General features: G+C 41.9%; 1 protein-coding gene across 6 annotated transcripts in view; it reads left to right on the forward strand.

Moving 5' to 3' along the window:
* Nucleotides 1-3,244: 3,244 nt before the first annotated feature.
* Best2 (bestrophin family protein) overlaps nucleotides 3,245-22,624 on the forward strand; it is a 37,015-nt gene continuing 17,635 nt past the window's right edge. The window contains exons 1-4 of one of the 6 annotated variants that reach the window (XM_034320831.2): nucleotides 3,245-3,660; nucleotides 16,867-16,977; nucleotides 18,758-18,929; nucleotides 22,385-22,514. In XM_034320831.2, the coding sequence (XP_034176722.1) occupies nucleotides 3,590-3,660; nucleotides 16,867-16,977; nucleotides 18,758-18,929; nucleotides 22,385-22,514 (484 nt within the window). In that variant the 5' untranslated portion in view covers nucleotides 3,245-3,589. Of the gene's footprint in view, nucleotides 3,661-3,908; nucleotides 4,039-4,073; nucleotides 4,450-16,866; nucleotides 16,978-18,757; nucleotides 18,930-22,384; nucleotides 22,515-22,624 lie in introns of those variants that run through there. The other 5 variants (XM_034320829.2, XM_034320832.2, XM_076689909.1 and 2 more) reach the window with 5 other exon arrangements.

A 22,624-nucleotide genomic window follows, 5' to 3' on the forward strand; every position in this document is an offset into this window, starting at 1 on the left:
TAATTACATCATAAAATACGGTAAAACACATGCAAATAAATACATCCCAAAACACATGAAGATCAAAACCATAGAACACCATAAAATATTTGCAAAATTGTAGCAAAACACATAGGGTACCATTCCATAAAGCCTACTAATAAATTCGTATAAATATACTAAAACACATAGGGTACTACTCCATAAAACCCACTAATAAATCCGTATAAATGTGCCAACACACATAGGGTACTACTCCATAAAACCCACTAATGAATCCGTATAAATATGCCAAAACACATAGGGTACCACTCCATAAAACCCACTAATAAATCCGTAAAAATATGCCAAAGCACATAGGGAACCACACCATAAAACACAATAAAGCACATGCAGGTACATGGGGTACCACACCATAAAACACAATAAAGCACATGCAGGTACATGGGGTTCCACACCATAAAACGAACTAATATATCCGTATAAATATTCCAAAACACATGGGAAACACTATAGGAAACACTATAGGCAAAAAAAGTAACACTTGTGGTAATACACTGATAAATCCATGCACGAATATCCATGGTATCAACCCGTACCGGTATATGTTTGACAGATCCATCCGTATCCTTTGGCGGTCGCGATAAGACTGATTAGATTTGACCTCTGTACGGGTCGCGCATGTACCGACGCGCGGCGCGTGCAATCAATCGTGACGTTCCGCTTCACCGGTTCCGCAGATTTAATTATTTCTATCTGATATTTGTTAATATTTGTTTAATTATTATTTTATATTTTACAATTGTTTATTAATCAAATTATTGTTATATCTATTTAAATTGTTTATTTCTTTACATTTCCGCGTGGGTATATTGCAAAATTTTGTTTAATTATTCTATTAAAAATTATTTAATTATTATTTTTAATTTTACAATTGTTTATTAATCAAACGAACGAACTGCACCCTACAGAATGAACGAGAAACTAAATTTCTGGTCTGTTTTACCTTGTTGACGTCTTTCGCGAGTGAACAATCAACGAAATCGTAGTTTTCAAATTACTTCTATCTGGAGACTTGTACATCATCCCTTGGGTACTCGTTTTATTCTATCCGACCCAAAGAATATCAGTCTGGTCCCTATTTGGACATACGATTCACAGAAATGTTTATATTACGAATAAATCAATGCAGGTGAGTCCGATCCGTCATTTTCTTGACCGTTGACAGACAGCAATTTCAATATTTTATAAGTTTTTGACGATTTGGATAATATAAGGACCAGACAAATATTCTTTAGAACCTTCTGAACACGTCCCTCAAATTTTTTTACATTCTGTTTAGAAATGAGGACGTAATTTGAAAACTCGCGTCTAGGGATTTCTCTAGGGACTGTCGGTAAAGTTTTCGACGCTCGCATTTTCGCAGCCAATTCACTCGTATTATTTGCTGCATAATTAATAAATGTGCCATAGAAATAATGATACAGTTATTAATTAGTCATCAAATAATAACGATAGACCAGGTCTCACCACGAGGAGGTTGCTGCGGGTGGAGACCCGCCCTACCTCATCCCATTCACCCTCCATTTATGCAAATTTTTATTTTTATTCAATAACATCCTCCTCTTGATGCACATTTGCAAAACGTTTCGATTGTTGTGCAAACGAACAACAAAAGGAGCATTATCTTTATTTACTACTTGCCTACTTATATTTTTTTTCTTAATTCTGTCTTACAATTTTTTCATTTTGATTACAGATCTGTAATTAGTAGTATGCAATTGCATATTTGTCTTACACCTAAATACTAAGAATACGAGCGCTCGTATAACAACAAAAATTCGCTTAAATCTAAAATTTCCTAATTAAACACTACAGTGTTTAAACTTAATTATATACTTATTCAATTACTTAACTTTAGAATCCTTAAGATATGATTGTCCTTCCTAATTATTAACTTACAACCTCCCTATATAAAAATCTAAAGGGAAATTACCTGTTGCAGACACGTGCCAAATGGACGAAGCTTCGAAGCTTCGACTGTTGCACTCCACCATACTCCGCGCAATGCACCCTTCAACGATGAATCTGATTGGTCGAAATAGGAGGACACCATAATGGAATGACCAATCACAGGCATTGGTAGAAAGTTCGAATGGTTCAATTGGTGTTTCCCTGTGTTTTTCGTACTTAGGACGGTACTCAAGAACACTATTCGCTCAAATTATAATGTATTTGGAAAAAAAGGCGCTGGGTGACCGGTGGATGGTACTAGAAGGTCGTATTTTCGCCGCAGGCTAGGCCACCGCAAGGTGAATGAAGAGTGTAGGAATGCACCACGAGGTGTCGCGTTCAAATGTTCAGGTAAGGTGATAGCCGCGATTGTTACGGCATTCGAACAGCCACAGTGCCGTAAGAACAACACTGTTTCCGAGAATGGCCCTCCGGAGATGTCCTCTTCTCGGAAATCAAACGTACAGTTATAAAATCTTCACCTTAGCCTCATAAATATTTCATAGTCATAGAAAAGTTTGATGGTAAGATCGCTATAAAAGCAGCAGAGATCGGTGGCCACAGCTCAGTGTCTAAGAGTGATTAAAAAGATTGGAACAGGTAGTTTAAGAGCGTAGTTTAACAAGTACCGATAGTGTTGATATTGAGCGAAGACGCAAACACTATGCCAGAAACGCTCTCCTTTTACTTGGTTCGAAAGCAGATCCATTTGAAAGGCGAGGCGTGTCATTGATTTTTCAAGAATTCTTTGTGGATTGTGTCGTAACGCGAGCGAATCTTTTCGTCGATGAATGTAAATTCTGTCATTCGAAATGGACTGATGTGGGGTATCGATGTGTCTTTGGGAACCGTAATTAGCAAACGGAAACACCTCTCGACGAACAATTAGCGCACCTAGCAAATTAATCCTTGATCGGTAGAAACAGGATCAATCTAGTTAAACACATAAACCTTGCCCATCTTTCATTTTGAGATAACTATAAGATGACAATGGTCATCCATATCTAAAATTAAACATACGTTGCGATAGCAAACACTAAATCTTCTAATACCATCGATGAGAGTATTGAGCAAACTGAACGCCTTCGATCGAAAGAGCGATCGAGCAAACGGAAGGGGGAGTATCTGTAAAACAGCTTCTGTTAGCTGGTGTACAGAGAACGTAAGGAAGAGGTAAAAGAGAACAGGGTTATCGTACAGGTGAGAACGGCACTGGAGCTCAGGTAGAGGGGGCAGCCGGGCCCCGTTCTCTGTTAGCCCTGTCGTCTGTCAGTGGAGCTCAGTTAGCAGACAGTCGGTCCGTCCGGTCAGCTGGTTCCGCCTAATCGTGAAAGAGATCTTCCTGACTGTAAATCGAACGCGGACCATCTGATAGTGGCCGGTAATCGAGACTCGATCATCAACGATCGAGAAAGAAGTAGAGAAATTAAAGATCGGTGGCCAGTGAGCCGCGTGTGCGCGAGTGTCCTCACTTATCCAACACGTACAATCGAAGAAAAATTAAAGAAACCGAGAATAAGTAAGTGACAAGATTAATTCTAATCGTGAAACAAGACAATATTTTCATTGAGACAACGTATGCATGGTTAAGTAGGAAATGACTATATCGTACGCGAGTGAAGTGCCAAACGGCTCCAGCTTCGGCTGCTTCTGGAGGATCCTGATCAAGTGAGTTCATGATACATTTATTTCTCTATCATTCCAACCATTCGTTCGATCGGTGATTGACGTCTCGTGACATTAGCGACAGCTCGAAACCGATCTCAGTGCTCGCGTTATGTGGCCTTAGCAACAACTACAACGGGCGCTGTCTTTAGCGATTTTCTTTCTACTCTCTTCACATTAACTCGCTCGTTAAAACACCACTGCTCGTGCTATCTGCACTTTGTCCCTTCATCGGATCGCCATTCTTTGTCACGACATTATCGTCTCGTCGCTCGAAACGGTAGGGAACATACGAAGCGTTCTCCATGCGCGAAAGATCGGAAAGGAGGTGCTCTCACTTTCCTTGCTGCTGAATTAATTCTACGCTCGTTGGAGAGACAGGTATTCTTGATTAGTCGCTGGTCAAAATTCGACTTCCATTCGTGTATCATTCGTTTGCAAAACATACAATATTCGTGTTTACGATTTCGAGGAGAATCACGTCAAAGTATGGTCGAACGGAGAAAAGGAAAAAAAAAAAGAAGAAAAGTATAGACTTTCGACACGCGTACGAGCGAGTTCAGCGTTTTGAGATATTGGAGCACGCTTCTAGACAGTTTACATAGTCGGCGTGCCGTGTAAGACGAAGATATTGCGATATTGCGACCGGTGGATCGTTGTGCAACGTTCAACTTTCGACTCGATGTGCCGTGTTCTCGATTTAGAGCCCAGCATAGAAGGAGGAGAAGGCCGCAAGTCCTTGGGCAAGGATTCTGCGAATGCACGTGAGAGAACTAAAGGTGAACCGATAAGGTATCGTTCTTTCTTTTCTGGAGCACGCCAAGTAGAAGAAATGATACCAGCGGAAATAAGATAATTCTTCGAACACAATTGAGCTGAAATTAATATGACAAATTGTGATATTCTAAATTTTCAGCTTAATTCTTTTGCACAGTATGCAAATGCACCCTGTGTAATCTTTGTACCAGTGATACGTTAGATCACGATTAGGACAAAAAACAGAAATTGTCCTGATTCTGTTCTCCTTTGTGCGTACGGTTATATGAATCACAGTAGCGGAGCACGTAAAACCCGCTAGCACAGAAATGGTGCTCGGTCAACGCTTGCCTGTACGTTTTAAGGAAATAAGGTCGTCGATACATTGATTTTAGCCGTAACGACAAGTACGTTACGTGGAACATCGCCATGCTGTTCTGTCCTCGACCGCCACGAGATTTTCGTTCCAGTTGTCGTTTATGTCGAAACGAAACAGTACTCTTTGAAATAATAATAAGATCCTCCGACCTTGTTTATCCAGTATAATTGAGATAAAACTAAGCGGTTAATTTTCTTTTTTTTTATAAACATCTTACATGATATCGATCGCATAAGATTAAAATAAGTGCAAGAAAAACCAAGATCTAACATTACCTGCATAATAACCACAAACCATGAACAAGGGGAAGACCATATTTTTTTTTGAATAATTTAAACAAAGTTCTCGTTTTCCCGTTATTATTTGGACGTATGAAATTTGATGTATTCATCGTAAACAAACAGATTTCCCGTACGGAAAAACCATGAATTTATTACACAACTTTCCTCTGAAACGGGGTGACATCAATGCCCGCGTAGAGCACGCGTTAAACCGAACGTTATACAATGATTGTTATGTAAATCTTCGATGACGAGGCACGGATCATCTGTACAGTTAAGTACGAGTTTGCCAACCTAGCGAGTCTAAAGATCGGAGCAGGTTGAAGTTCCGAGAACGTGGCAGAACACGGTCAGAATCACTTGATTAAATAGTATCCGTTCAACGGTATCGGTACGTCGATGTTCCCGATCACTCGAGCAGCACAACACATTTCGAAAACATAGAAATATAGAATAGCTCCAGATTTCCATTTTCCACGTTTGGGAATCTCACCCACGTTCGTTCGTGTCGTTCAAAAGCATTTTTGCATGCGAGGAAAATTCATTCTTCGATAAGAGGAAATATTCGAATTACTCATATCCACAAATACGAATAATTCAGAGGGAAAAAAAAGAAGTATACCCGTCATCGGACAATATTAATAACCTGACATTAATCGAAGGCATTAATAAAAAGTCTGACATAGCGTCATCGAGACATCGGCCTATCTGGCTGCTCGGTTGTTCCTGAAAATGCGTAATCATCGAGGATCGTGGCGCACAATTCGCAATTGGCGACGTCCTTGCCGAAGCTCGTTTGTTGACATTTCCACGACCTTTAACAAGTCGTGTCGGTGGAACCTAGTCGTAAGACTTAGTTTTCTCTCCGATCTGCGGGCGCCAGCTTGAAAACGGCCTTAACGGCTTTCACGTAAGATCTCGCTTTCCTATTGCTCGTTACAGCGCGCGGTCTAATGGACACTCGACTTGTCTATAAATACCCGAGGAATCTCCAGAAATAGAAAATCTTTCGCGATACCACTATCGTAACGATTTTGTCGCATTCCTAATCACGATATCACGATTGTAACTTTCGAACTGTCGCGAGTGGAAGCATTTTCTTGAGAATTTCTTTAAAATCACCGTAGCATCGCAAGTTTTTTTTTTGCTTCTTTTCTTCTTAATGATCATTCATCGTCGTCGCTATAAAATATTCGCGTGAGGATGCACCCGAGCGTGGTCGCCTACTAATTTACATAGCAAACGGCTACATGATTCTCGCAATAGATCACGCGGAGCGTGTTGAAGGCGAATCGATGATCGGATCATCATGGCTACACCATATTGCCTTTTGTTCCGTTTGCTAACTTTGCAAGCTCGTTCGCGATGAAAAGTTCGAAAAGGATACAGAAGAAGATTTTCCAGTTTCCTTATGCGTTCCTCGTTACAGAAGCGTTGTGCTGCTGGAGATAGCACGATTCATGCAAGACCTTTCCTTTTTCTCGTGCAAGGCTTCCGGAGCGGTCCATACCAGCTTTCCTATTCGCCTACCGGAGCCAATGGCCAAAGAGAAGAACACGATCGACCGTTTATAAATAGCCGGGAGAGTCCAGAACGATCTATAAATACTTATCGGTTATCCAGGAATAGAAAATCCCGGTTAATTTTCCAACCTGATGATAATTATCGACCGTATGCATTCGCAAGCGGGGTACAAATCTATCGGTAAGCCAGATCATTAAGTCGATCGTTGATTGACGGTCGGAAACAAGCTGCTCGCGTGTGAACCATGCTTGAAGAAGCGGATAAAAAGCATCACGGTTGCTACTATGCCTTTCTGAACGTTCTTTTTCCACTGTTTTCCGCTTTAGAAGTGAACATCGATAGAAACGAATGTGAGCAGCTGTGGAAGCGCGAGCGCGAGCTGCACCGATCACGCGCGCTAAATAGGACCGGCGCGTGAACGGAAGAACTATGGCAGCAAATCGCAGGCGTGAAAGCAAGAACTGCATCGCGGTGTACGGAAGACTGGCCAAGATAAAGGCGTCAGGATGATGTTCCTCGTCTGCAAGCTCGCGAAAAAGTGAAATCCAGGAATCCTGGCTGGTTTCAAATGACTCGACACGTTTCTCGATGATTCTCGACTCTTCGTTCATTGAATTTCTATCGAAGTGAAATCATTTCGGGAAAATGAACCGAGCAGAGGAACGCGTATATGCTCGCTTGCGAGGTTACGACCATTTTTGAACCATGGATAAATTTGTTGGCGAATCATAATTTGCTAAGGTTCGATCCTCGAACTTGTTAGAAATGGATGCGCTTCGATTCACCGATGATTTACAGAAGCGAACGAGTAATAAGCAAAAGACTGCAAGCGAGCCAAACGCGTCAACTTTCTTCGATGGGTGACCGTGAGCTGCGTTTCGAGAACTAGGCCATTGTCTCTGAAATTGAACGATCAGGAGCGTCTCATGAGAATGCAAAAAGCCGGGATCGGTCGTGTCCGTATTGCAACGAAGCGGCGAAACGACGACGCTACCGATTGGTCACGTTCGAAGTCGTGTGTCGCGACGAGGCATCGTGCCTATCGCGAATTTGCCTCCGTCTCCGTTTATTTTACGAGCTTGCATGCACGCACGACTGCACGAACGTAGCTGCTGTTCGACACCACGACGCATGACAATGAGACGCAGCCTGCTGCACACACCGCAAAGCGTATGACACACATTTCGTTCACCTCTCTTATGTTCCGCGGGTGTATATCAAGCGCGTTGCTGTACGCTCGCGTACGTGTACGAACAGTTTCGAGCGTATCCGTGCAAACGCACGATGCGATATCGCGATATCGCTATCGAAACGCCTCGAAACCTCGTTTGATCCAGTGCCTTCTTCGTCTGGCTGATCTTTTCAACTTAGAAACTTCATCAATTTAACCATTGCCTTATTGATACATACATTCTTTTGATACCAGATGTACCGTAATTAATTTCTCTATTATATTTATTTTGAATATAGAAAAAATGCTTCAATTAAAAGCCGATTGTATTTGTTCTAATGACTGCACCTCAAGTCCTTGAATAATGCCAATCGTTTGCCAGAAGTACGATAAACGGTATTCGAGGAAAAAGCGTGCAAAATAAGCAAAAGTATTCTAAAGGTTCACTCGTTTAAGAAAAACCGTTTAATTGTTCTGACATGCCGCTATTCGTGGCCGTTCCTTTGAGCTCTCTAATGAGCACCGTGCGCGCAGTACGTGTTCTGTCAGGTATCGCTGGAACTTACGTAGAAATCGTAAGCAGCAATTTAAAGTAGCGGTTCGTGAACTACCGATGTTGTTTGCCTATCAATACTAGCTCGAACTTGACTCTAATTACAGTGACGGTCAACGTGTTAAAAGGCGTATACCTAAAGGCAATTCTTACCCCCTTCCCATCGTTCGATAAAAAAGAATAGTCAAACTGCTTGAGAAATTATTCCACATTCTCCTTCTCGAGACCTTATCTCAGGTTTGCATATCAATGAAGAAAGGTGACTTTTTCAATTAGGTATAGCAAGAGGACGGAAACTCGTTTTCTCTTCCGCGAAGACACTGTTTGAAAAGTTTTCGTTGGTCCTTGATCGAATGCTGGGTTAAACGACACGGCACAGGGACGATCGGTGCTCCTTCGCAAGAAGCTATGGCGAAATAATCGCATTGCTGTCAAACGTGTGACAGGCATTCCGCTTTGCTCGTTTACTAATTAAAATGTGGAGTCATTGCCGCGCGGATAGCGTGACCGGGCTCTCCCGCGGTTTTTCTCCTCCCTCGGCATTGAAAACCATCGGCCAGCATCCGCTCTTGCATCCACCGCTTTCTGGAATCGCTTATCTACCGGATCTTCGCGAACACAAGAATTTCCTTTTTCGATATTTTTCATTATCGATAAAAGAAACAAGTTAAGCTAAGGAGCAGGGATTTGTTGGTGCTTTCTAAGAAACTGGACGATTCTCAAATACATGGTATTGGAGGAAAAATCGAATGGCGTTTGACGTGCTGCCAATTTCTCGTCCGCGGAAGCGACGGTTATCAAGGAAGCGACCGAGAAGTTTGCCAAAGAGAGGACGAACGGGGAGCATCACTCCGTGAAGCGTGACCAGCGTTAGTTATGCAACGTTTTGTTGCCTCGCGTCCTTGTTGCCCGCATTGGTATTATCTTGCTTAGAGCGAGGAATCAATTACAATTTGTTGCCTTGACGATGGTATCTTGTCGAAAGCCGAAGGAGACTTTAGCCGGTCATTGATCAATATGCTGGCTGAATTTTTTTCGAAAAGACCTGAGCGATTTTCATGTAATCGACAGATGCAAAACGAGGTCGTTAGAAAAATCGCCAAGTCACTTGGTAAGAAACCTCCGTTCATCCTCGTAAAAAACAAGAGGCGCCGACAGCTTGTTTTTGAAGAAACTAAAGCACTTGCAAAACATGTATTCCTTGCGAAACAGCAACGAACTGTGATATAATACTGTAATAACGAATTATAAATCTCGCGCACCGTCGAGCGTGTTTTTGTATGCTGGTTGCGTTTCAAAAACAGCCCGTTCAACGACTGGGCGGATGGTACTGCAGAGTTTCATTGATATTCTCTTAATTTGCGTTGATTAACTCTTAAAGAAACCACTCGGACACTCGAGGGTTAAGAATACCTAACAAACTCGCTGAAAGATTCCTGATCGACCTCACCGCGTCGATGAACCTCGATGGAATTAGAAAGTCAAATGGAACCGATCAATTCGTGAGTTACTCTATGAATATCGACGAACTGTTCGATCGACCTTGCCTCCCTCGTCTTGCGTAAAAATAAACAGGAAGATCCTCGAAAAACGACGGAAAATACGCATATCAAGTCGAGACGAACTCCGGCACGAATTCCTCCGTGTTTTGCTAAACGGGTTAAGCAACTTTGCTCGATGTTCAAAATTCCTTGCACGTCGGAGCCTAGAAACTTCGTAAATCATAGCCGCGATGGAATGATCGATCCTTTCCGATCGATCATCGATGAATCTTTGGCACCTGGCCGAACGTTGAGACGGCGAACACACTCCCGAGTACCTTGCACGCATAAATAGACGCAATTATCGCACCTCGCTTCGAGATACAAGGTTGCTCGTAATTGTGTCACTGTCAATCGAACTCATCGGTATGTATAACGCTCATCTAAACGCTAGTCTATATGCCAGACGGTTTAATTATTTTCATGGTCCGAAGCATAGAGGGGAGTAGTTAGATTCACGTTGGCGAACGTAGGGAAAGAACTGGTGCGCTGATCCATAGTGGACGTCGACTGCTCCTTTTAGTAATTCCTTATTTTACTCAGCTAACAAACTGTCAAACGTTGAAGACCCTGCTACAAGAAACTACTAATAAACCTTTTAGATAGCACTTGATCGGTGACTATTTGCTCAATTCGATAGCCACTCGAGTGATTCGAGTGCACGATAAATTACTTCCGAAAAGGTACCCGAGTGTACCTGGTAGTCAATGATGTTTCATGATAAAAGCGAATCTTTTTTTACCTGTGTCAACTTATTTAGTATCCTTTGAACCTTTTAAGCTGGTTTTCTGTGAATTTTTATCGCGCCGACTAGACTGTCGCAGTAAAAACGTCCACATGTAATCAGCCAATATTTCCAAGTAAATTCGATGGATTTTGAGAAAAACTTTCATACCGTTGCTTAAGAAGTTTTCAATTCTACTGTACGACGACGTTATCGTTTCCTTCGACTAGCAGCAATAGTTATTTACATTTCTGGCGTTAATTGAGGAACGTTCATTACGTGGCACAAGTTCATTAGCAATTCAACCGATCGGATGTTACTCAGTTTTCCACGCGATTGTAGCAGTCCGAGCCGAGAGCAATTTTCAACAGTCGAATCGGCGTTCCTTTTTAACAATACAATTAATTAGTTGGCAACCGAACAGTCGATGCTAATCATCCAGCCGGGCTTATGTAAACAACTCTGTATCGCGTACTTCCGTAATCGCTTTCATAGGACTCAACACAGCGGTTCTAAAGGAAATTACGTTGAATCGATGAATCTTTTTTCTTTCTTCAGAATTCCCTTCTCTCTCTCTCTCTCTCTCTCTCTCTTTGTAACACGTAATGATAACATCCACGAGAATGATTTCAAGATATCGTGCGTACTATGCGAACACGAAGATGCTTGTTTTGCAGCTGCGCAACGAGAAACATTTGATTCGTAATTAAATGTGTTTTTTTTTCTTTTCCTTGTTCTTCTTAAAAGAAAAACATGAAAATTAATGTAAATCGGTGGCTGTTGATTGAAGTACAGAACACAGAAGCAGAATCACTGCGATTGCTGAGGATTTAACTAAATAAATTTAGGTATTGAGTAGGTAATTGCATTCAAACATTAATAATCTCTTACAAATTTGCGGATTCGTTTTTATCATAAATCGATCATAAAAAATGACAGTCCATAAAAAATTTATCAAAAAAGATCGTCTGTGTTGGAAACAGGTTTGCGACGATAAAATCCAACCTGTTTAATTTCCTCATCATCGAAATAAAAAAAAGAAGAGTATTCGCAAATTTTGTCGGATCAGCTGTTACGATACACGGTTGAACGCGCACGAAATCGGGGGACGTGTTTGAAAATCGCGCTCGCTATTTACTTTTCCGAGTTTGCCGCGACATTTTCGAGAAAAAACAACACCGATTCGATCGGCAAACACACGTGTCCCTAGGTGTAAACTCGTTTCCGACAAGCGTTATGTATAAAGGCGGACTCCTCGTAAGGTTGCACGAAGAAAAGCACCCACGCCGCGAGACCTATCATATAGTTTAACGTGTTGCATCGGTATCTCTTCGAACACCTGTTTAGAGTTCGCTTTCGCAACTCTCGATGCTTATCGGGATTCGTTCTCGTTACCAGCCGACGTTCGTAGGCGGATGAGTTCTCTTCCTGCTTCGAGATCGCTGTATTGAATCATTCGCTGTTCTTCGAATCAGCTTCGCACGACTATGTCTACGATCGATGTCAAAAAGTTCATCTACTCCCCTGGAAATCCACCCTCTCACGACTATTGTCTTCGGCGGACGAATAAATAAAAAGCCATAGAGAGACGGCGAGGAGGACGACTAGTTATCGCATTCCGCCTCTTGAAACCGTAGATGGCTCGTCTTCTACATCCCGAGAGGGTCGTTTCCTCTTCTGAGTCCTCTTCTTTCTTGTTTCACCGAGAAGATTCGAGCTTCTTGCGAACGACGCGTTTATAGGAACACTTAAAGTACCGCGATGTAGGAAAAGAGGATCCGTTCCCAGTGGTCGTTTTAGCGGGACGAACGTTAGTATAATTCAACTGGGAACTATCCTTCAATGTCAGATGGTCGGTACGTGAGGCAAGGAACTGTCGTAAATACACTTTGATCGGATCTAACTCGATGGAACCTTGACTCGTTGATTTCGCGTTGCTCAGTATAAAACGTGTTCTTTCTTTACACGTAAATTTTTATAGTAAATTTGAGTACTTGTATGGATCACAAAGGTTTATCGAAAATACATCCAGGCTCAATGACCGTGACCATAAAAGAAGGCAAGAGGAAACGGATACTTCTCGACGATGACTCGAGGAATTACGCCAGCAGCTACGACGATATCCGATCGTGGCTACCTTGATTAACTCGACGATAACAAAAATTAATTGGAAGAAGTAAAACAAGATACGTGAAATCTGAACGAGACAGAGGAACAGCGTGAAATTTTTGAAAGCAATTTTTGCGACTGCCTTTCACCCGAACTGGATTCCTCTGAATTGTCTAGTCTGGTGAAGTATTTTCTTCTCGTCTGGTTGAACAGGTCGAAGAGGATCGATTATGTCACGCGAAAAGTTAGGAGGGAATCTAGTAGCTTCCTTTTCTAGACCTCTTCTAGGAAAGGATAGAAGACTGGTTCCTTCCAGCTTTCATAAATAATTCACCGGTGTCCGTTCGGTCTTAAAGCGCGCATAGGTAACCGATGGAACGGCAGATTCGACTGGGTTCTAACATCCGCGTCGTGATTATAATTTCACTTCCGCTTTCGTATCGAGCGAACAGACTGTCTCGGTAAAACAGCGTGATGTAATCTGCTTCACCTTTTAGCTATGGAACGTTTCAACTGAAAGTAGTCTATGGTGTATCGGCGATCGAGGCAATGGTTTGATAAATGATTTAGCCATTGTTCGTTTTTATACCCTAAAGAAATATACTTGCTCGTTGGGAGCTTGATAATTATTCATTTTTGCGTCGATACATAAATAAGACCGCACGGGTCGTAGAGAAAGGGTTAAAACTAGCGTATGAACATGGGATTAAGGAGGAGAAACAATTGAAAGAAGGAAATTGTGTAACACAGCAAGGTATAAAAGTGGTCGACAAGAGCGATAAAAGGCCTTGACGAGCCTTGACCGGTGGACCGTTACTTTACGTTGTCGAACATGGATCAAGCTCCTTATTTCCCTATTACCACAGGGCGGAATGTTGCTTTTATTGTCGCGCCTTTCCTCGAATCGAACGTTTTCCGGGCGGCCATTTCTACGCACGAACGCCGTCGATGGTCTTCGAGTCGCGCGATAAAAATCACGTTATCGCTCGAGGGTCGTTGCGATTAAACACGGCAAACATTGAACTACGATTAGTAAACAAATCGAGCGACGTAAAAATTGATCGTTTTTCGAGGAAAAGTGTGTTTCTTTATTCGTATTTTTGCGCGAAGAGGACACTTCTCCTATCGTCCGTAATTACATATTTTGCAACGTTTAAGTTGGGGCTAGGTAAATGTCACTGTTGCGTGGTTCATGTAAATTAACGAAAGTTTATTACGTCGGTGTGTCAAACAGAGATAAAGGTATCGCACGGCACGCAGGCCAGGGAGATCTCGATCTCAGATCGTTTGCTGAAACATTGTCGCAGCAAAGACTAGGAACGTGGCGAAACGACGATAAATAATCGACTTAGCAAAGGTAGAGAGCATTGTTGGCCAGTTAGCCAGAGCAACGCGACTCGTGACTCACGTTTCAACAATATTTAGCATTCCGTAGTGATACCAATGCAGTTATACCGTTTCCAGTCACTTCCTACGCGTCTCTGCCCGTCTTAAAGAAACTTAATATTAAACACTCTGAAAAATTGCTTTCCGACTACCATCGTACTCTCATTAATATTAGAAATAATTGATATCAAAGTCTAAAGCGTGGAACTGTTACGAGTGCTTGATAGTAAGGTGTGACTTCGCGAGGAAACCACGAGCCAGAAAGTAGAGAAAGGACTAAAAAGGAAACGCTTCTACGCCAAGCAACATGACCGCTCTAGTATTATGTTATAACGATCTTGCATAAATGCTCGACACCTGGTCTCTTTATATACGGTCTCCTCGCGTCTCGCCCATTCACTCGTATACGTCATTACTCGTTCACAATGTATGCACGTCGATCTTTACGATCTGCGTCAACGTCTCCTCTGGACGATTATAAAGGAACGATCCAAGTTTTCCGGAGAATACGAATTTGTTGCGGTTGAAAATTTCGAATTAGTCATAGATAAATTTTTGAGTTTCCTGTAAAATTGTGCAACGTGAAGTTATTTTAACGGATGAATCCCCGTAGCGTGGGTGTGTTTCGCGATCACGCGATGCTAGCTCGACAATGACGCAATAAACGAAACATCTTTAGCGGCGTGATTAAGTATGCAGCGCCATCGGGTCGCCCGTTTAATTACGCTCATCCTCCTGCATTATTACGTACTAAATACTTCATAAATCAACCGGCAAGTTTTCTCGGTTTACACGAACCTCGGTTTACCAATTCAATGAGGGTGGACAGGATTTATAGATAGATCGCGTATGTTAGGATTTTCGACGGTAGATTATTCAACGATGAGGATTACGAATGGATTTTGTAACAATGCGGATAACTCGTCCATTAAATCGCAACAATGGAAAGTTTTTCAAGTGATTACGAGGCAAATTAATCGAGCCTAGCCACGCGAACGAGCAGATTTATCGTCCTGACGCGTATTCGTCGAACCGATCGATTGAGGAGGACTTTAATGAACATGTCGTTCGTAAGTTTTATGCATCGTTAACGTCATATGCAAATTCCAATGAGCGTGCGAATATTTCACATTCTCGGTTAAAATATTTGCACACAAATCGGAGATTGATTAAATCCCCCAAGATGTCCACGTGCAAGTAGCTTTCATTACCGAGTTTCATTACAACCCGAGACATAATTATCGTAAATTTGTACGAGCAGAGTGCGGAGAGGTTAATTATGACGCGACTCTATCTAAAGTGGCAACGTAATGGTTAGTGCACGCAGAAATGTCGCGTAACGCGTGCAACACGCGGGGGTTTTACGAGCGTGTGGTCGCGGATCACGCGTCGTATGAATGGTGTGGGACAATACTTCCTACCATGACCCACTGACACACAAACAAAGGAATAACTTGATATTCGTGTAGCTCATAGCAGACTTTTCTTTTCTCATCTAACACCGAGGAATTGTTCACGCGGGATTGCGTAACATTTGGGGTCGATTTTGAAACGCGAAAATCGTCGAAAATACGCGGCCGTTCGATAAACAATCTCGCGTTGTTTACGAAGTTTTGAAACGTGTTTTGAGAAACGGAATTCACCGTATTCGTACTTCGAAGGATGGTAAAAATGTACCGCTATACTTTCACTCATTTCCAGGAGATATTTATTTCGGTGACGGCGCCAAAAAATGACCAACAGGGCTCGGTTCTTCGGAATTTCCGTCATCGATAGAAACATCTTCGAGGAACCTGTGTATCAAGCCCGTAGATGATATTTCGCGGTATCATTTACATAACTTTTTAGCACGATCAATGATCAAACGTTCCATTAAAAACAATTTCACCGAACCGAGAATCTTCAACATGTATCGTTACGGTCTTGTGAATACATTAGGGTGAAGAGAGCTGAATACAACCGGATATCCGACGTGCTTTTCATACCTCTCTATTTCCATGGGAATTTCAATGCTGTCGAAATATACAGGTGTATTCCTCAATTGAACGGTGTAATTTTTTCACTTATTTTCCCGATAAAATATGAAAGTTTATTTAGACTTTTTGTTATTTTTCACAAGCTGTTTACTCGAGTGTCACAGACCTATGCTCAAATAATATAGATATGTATAGCAATACGGCTTTTCACTTTGACCTCGTTTGCACTACGTTTCGTCGGTGCTATCTACAGGCTGCGGGATTTGAATGTAAAGTCATTGCCGCTTCGTGATTGGTATTGACGAAACCTTCGGCTGGTATTATCGTCCTTCGATGATATTCAACATAGATACCCGCCGCAATTATATCGGCAAACGATGTTTAATGATGCTATAAAATACAGGAATAACAATGAATCCGGACACGTGTAACTTGGCGAATGTAAGGAAACGTTTCGTCACGAAATTATTGCGAATTCAGTGTACTCGAAGCTCGTAAAATCGGTCCAACCCTGACACAAATTGATTTGGAATTTAAGTTCCTTAAATACGCCGTCTATCTTTAATCAATCCTATCGTTATCGTTAAAAGGTGATTGCGCAACTAGCATTCTACTGCCTAATTTCTAAACGTGTAGACAACAGGCGTCGATCGCTAGGAGTTTCATCATAATTGCCGATCACTGAAAGGGAAAACAATTTCGAGCTTTCGTTTTTGTATTTCATGACGGATGTTTCTTGAGAACCACTCTAATTAGCACGCGATCCTAATATGAATAATAAATAATATTCATTTGTTCTTTTTTTGCAGATGGCGAGGCTCTGTTTACAAGTTAATCTGGCGAGAACTACTGGTCTACCTTTTCGTCTACTACCTCATCAATCTTACATACAGATATGCGCTCAACGAGCACCAGCGGGTGTGAGTACATGAATACGTTCATTTGAATACCTTTCCCGCGCCAAGTTTCCTTCGGCCACCCGAAGGCTGAAGCCTTAACCGGTCAGGAATAACGCGTCGAACAAAAACGTGGCTCATCTCCTTGAAATTAAGACGTACCAATAAACGAAACATCCTTTCGTAGCCTTCGGTTCCATCCTTGCGACAACGACAAAGTACTTTTGTCAACGAGACGTAAACATTAGCCACCCTCGTTTCTCATACGGATAAAAAGCAAAGTTGATGCGTGGGTTACAAGTTGTTGTAACCGCGAGTTTTAGGAGCGCAGATAAATCCATGCGACACCGACCTTGATCGAGCAACGAAGCCAAAGCCTCCGGTACTTTTGATCGAGATTACATTTCATCGAATAACGTTTTATTAGCATGAATACCGTTGCACGTGAACGTACAACCCGCTGAGATTGGACATTTTCTTCTTTACTACCGCGTTTCCACGCGGCACCCGACTCTACTATGCTCGTGATAACTTGCTCGCGATTCGAACCGGCCGTTAACGAGTGAAATAAATGTCAATTTACGTAATTACGACTCGTGCGACCGATTAAATTTCAGAAGTAGAGAAAGAAAGAGCCACGGTTTACAGGAAGCAACGAATGTACGAATGTGCAACTTGTAACTAATGAAGTTAAATATATTAAAAATTACTGAAACCCTCGTACAATGTGAAACTTCGTGTGAAAATTTTTACGATACGGATTTTCGTGTTGCAAAAGGGTTACATGTACTAGGAAATGCCAACAACGTGATACTTCACGCTTGCATCTCAGATATATCGTGGCTACTTAAATTGCGGATATCGTAAATAAAATTGTTACTTCTGACGGTATACAAAAGCTGGACCGTTTTACACAATACACGGCTGGAATGTGCCTCAGGCTCGTCTGGGAACGGTATTAAAAAACGCATAAAAACGTAACCTGTTATTTATGCAAAAATAAAAAAAAGGTGCAGAGGGACGAAGAAGCGCGAGCCAAAGACCGTGGATGCAGAAAGGTATCTCCTTTGAGCAGCTTCGATTCGCTTGGTTTAAATTTAGAACCAAAGGGCCGGTTCGAGGTTGGGTTAGGGCCCGAACAAACTGAACAATCATATATGGGATTCGCCATATAAACCCTCTCTCGATCGTATATTTAAAAGATTTCGAGCGGTAAATTTCATTCTTCTAACAAGATTTTTTCGATCGTAAGATCATTCGATACTGTATTATTATACTTTTGATACTTTGTGATCTATTCCAAGCGAAAAGATTATCGGTTTCTTTATGGTTACGACTTTTGGGGGATAATTTTGTATTTAGTATCAGAAAAAATATAAGATCGTTGTAAGACAAATACAACTGTACAAACAGTAGATGAAAAGCATGAAACGTTACTAATCAGTGCTAAGAATTTGAAGCAAATGTATTCAACGATATTGATCCAGATGTATGTCTATTAGTACATTATATTATACAGCAAAGAATGAGAAACGGTATCAGGAAATTTTCGCGTGCAACCGCGAAATCTTAATGGAAATTCCCATTTAACAATAGTTATCGGCACGTAAGATCGGTAGCGGTCTCATTAAATGGCGGTATCACCTCAACCTTGCTCCACTTGTATTACACTATGTGTGATATACCAACATCTAACACAAATATTTAATTGTACACCTTTTTGCGCAAACATTTCAATTTAAGTTTGCAATGCTATAACTGCTATTCCAAAATTTTTTATTAATTAAACGATTGTTTGTTGCAGGATATTCGAAAAAATCAGGTACTACTTCGGCAATTCGAGCGAATCGATACCGATGTCGTTCGTCCTGGGATTTTATGTGAGTCTGGTGGTGAAGCGATGGTGGGAACAGTACAAACTATTACCATGGCCGGACAATTTAGCCCTGTTCATCAGCGCGGCTATTCCAGGCAACGTAAGTACCATATGAAACAATAAAAAATTCATTTTTCATTGTAAGAAAAACAAATCGTCGAAGAAAAAGAATAGAGTTTATCGAGTCCGAGTGTCGCGTGAAACGACGAACTTAGCCTTGCTCGTACGCGGCGCGTTTGTCTCATTACGCTAATGAATTGCCGTGACACGTTTCGGTGTCGTTAACCTAAGTTAGGTGCCAGCTCGGAGTCACGCCACGCCCAACATCGACGAGAAAAGAAGAAGAAAGAAGAAATACGCGGAACGATCATCCTATAATTGGCAAGGAAACAAATCTTCTTGTTCCTCTTGGAGAACGAGCTAACGGATAAGTCGAACGATAGAGAGGAACGGTGCGGTATTCGCCGCGACCCTTGGCACGCGATTCGAGACACGCTCGCACGCGTGTTCACGCGACACCTCCAGCACGATCGGCAACGAGAAATTGTCGCACTTTGTCGTTACTTTCTCTGTTCGCGACGAATCAGCCGATAACGAAAGTTCGTTCCCTACCTTCTTCCTTGGTGGCTGGCTGTGAATCTCTCACGGCGTAAGTGAATCGTGCCACCTGTTTAGGACATCGTCGAATTCGACTGAAAGAACGATCTTCGACTACCTGGTCAACGACACAATGTCGAAGTGAAAGTGCAACGTGTATCGTGGGGAGAAACAAAGACGAACCTACGCGTTCTACACACTTCGTGCACGACGAAGAACGTCCGATCCGTCTTCGTTGTTCCATCGGATTACTACATCTAACCGTAAAATGGAAGCTGATAAATGCATAAAGTCAAGTACACACTTGGATAAATCCTTCATTTTGTACGCTATTAGAGTTTCGGCTACTTCTTACACACATCGTGGATAATCACGGTTCATCGACGTTCTTTGAAACTTTAAACGAAGTGAACGCTGGAAAATTTAATCGTTTCCTTGTGTAACAAGTTTTGCAGCCATTCTCTTAACAATACTCTCGTAAAACGCTCGAGCTCGTTATACGCTCGCCACGTTAGCAGTTTCGACGGTGAAACGGTTACATAGGCGCGCGTTATTCGAACCCTCTCGAGAAAGTTGCACTTGTCGCTCGAACGCGAAGAATACCAGCTAAGCGTCCTCTCGGAATTGCAAGCTCGAGGAATTTCTGCGAGTCGAGGAACAAGGTCTCTCGGACCACGAAACGGGACTGTGATGTTACGCGTACGTGGAAGAGCGGTGCTCGTGTGGTCATGCAACGTAAAGTGTCCGATTTGTGAATGAGCAGGGAACGTCGAGTGGGCAGCACGAGCTTCTTCTGGGGCTGTGCCTTTCATTGAAATCTAATTGGAATTCAGGCCCTGAGGTGAGAAGGACTGACTCCCACCGTCCCCACCGCGAGCAGGATCCTTTTCGAGCTGCCAAGCCGTGCATTTTTACACGCGCCACGTTAAGTCGCGGCGTGTTCCAAGGAAGAAGGAACGTCTGTCTTTAGAACAGACGAAACGGTAGGAAAATAGGCTTGATTGATCGCGAAAGAAATACGAACGCGAGGAATACCATGTTAAGTACCGTGCGTCGCCGACCTTCCGGACGGATTCTTGGTATCTATAGGAAATATAGTCAGAATCCAAGTTTCTCTTTTGCCAGTTCGAAACCGAAGAGTTATGCTATATTCGAATATTAGATCCCACCTATGCTCGGAGTAACCTTTGAAACAAATTGCTTTGCGAGCTTCGAATACCTGAAGAGATCAATAGCTTGGCATTGCTTGGGGCGATGAATGCGAAGAACCTACGCCAAGGTGAAACTAATTAGTTGATGATCGTGAAACGTTTAAAAAAGCCTCCTTATGGAATCCAGATAACCCCATTTTTTTTTTAACCAAACTAAAGGAAAATATTTCGAACAAGAAATATTCTTAATTTATTGTGTATATATATATATATATGTATATAAGTCAATCAACCTGTTCATAACTCGTACGAGTCATTCATATTTCGTAATTAACGTAAAGCTGAAGAAAGCGTAATTCAATCGTTAGAAGCGTAAACGAGCGACGATGTTGAAATGCTCGCGAAACATACCGGCGCAAATAGGTGTAATTAATTAGGAATAATCGTGTTTCCTCCGCTCGTTTCGCACCAACTGACTTTCTTCTTTAGATCCGGACGGACCGTTCTGAAATCGGTACGTGGCGCAACGGCGACGTGTTATTAGCTAGACGAAAAATGTTAGTTTCGACAAAACTTTCTTCGCTCGAATCGCATGCATTGTATCGAGCTGACGAGACGTGCCTCGATCCACAAAATACTTCATCTAGATCTATCGTGATCCACATACGTAACGATTCGACGCGAGCTGCTGTTCAATTAATACATTCGCGGACTACACCGTCTACTTAGGATTATGTAACGAGATATGTATCAAATATTAGATTTCAAATACTGTTTCAAACCATTTTTTTCATGAATTTCACTTATTCATATTAGTACCTCACAATCAATAACGATATTTATTAGCTCGTTGCATATCAAGTGACTGATTTCGAAACGTGAAAAGTCTAATACGATTTCATAACAGAAAAGTATTGAAAAATAGAACTTATATCAGTATGAAGCTTGGAGTTTGATAAAAACGACTGCATAAACCATTTGTTCGTGTACACAACATTAAGCGTTTCAGCTACATAATACATTAATAAACATGACAATAGCTTTGCATGTTACATTGATAATGAAACCAAACAAACGGACCGTCGTATCATTTGAACCAATATCAAACGTGTTAACAATTAATCAATTATCACGCGGAAAAACGATGATGTACACCTGCGAAAACTCTTGTTCCTTCGATCCAGCAATCGAAATGATTTCCGACCAAATTGATATTCCGTGTTGCGAGCGTGAGCGTTGGTTATAAAACGCTTACACGGTTACAAAATGCGCGTTGTTGGCCAGAAACGAAAGGAAAAATAGCCGGCAGGCGCCACCGTGAGTTTTTCTACGATTAATATTGAAATCGACTCGAAACCGGCGACGATTCGCGATCACGGGCCAACAGAAACAAGGGAAAGTGTGTAGAAGACACGGGAAACGTGTTCGGCATTCGTGCGGCCTCGGAAACAAATTTTCAAGCAAACGAGCCTCGTCGATCTCGATTTCGTACGGATTCTTCACACTCATTTGTTTAAGAATAATGGCAATATATTTATTCAGTCTGCAAATTTGTTAATTTTTATTCCATAAACAAAGAAATCCTTGGTACGTATAGACTCTCTTAAGTATTCACGAAGCGTATCGAAACGATTTTGACTTTCAGCAAGAAAACATTACGATGATTTATAGAATCACGCGTCAAATTATTGTTCTATGCTCATTAGTCAAGAAACGTTCGTCGGGTCGCGTTATTTTGTCTGCGAATGTTGACTGGCCGAAGCAAGTGTTCGATGGTAATAATTTTGAAATGTTTTCACATTTGCAGGATGAGAGAGGCAGACTGATGAGGAGGAACATCGTGAGGTACGCGGTGCTCGCGTACGTCATCACCTTGCAGAGGATTTCATTGCGCGTGAAGAGACGATTTCCGACGCTTCAGCACATCGTAGACGTTGGTTAGTGAGTTATATTTATTTTATCTCAAACGATTTACTTTCTTGTACGATTAACAAAGAGAATGGTTAACGTTGTCTCGCGACCACACTCTCGTTTGCCGTTCGGTTCT

Source organism: Osmia lignaria, chromosome 9 (genome assembly GCF_051020975.1).
Source record: "Osmia lignaria lignaria isolate PbOS001 chromosome 9, iyOsmLign1, whole genome shotgun sequence".
Classification (NCBI taxonomy): Eukaryota; Metazoa; Arthropoda; class Insecta; order Hymenoptera; family Megachilidae; genus Osmia; species Osmia lignaria.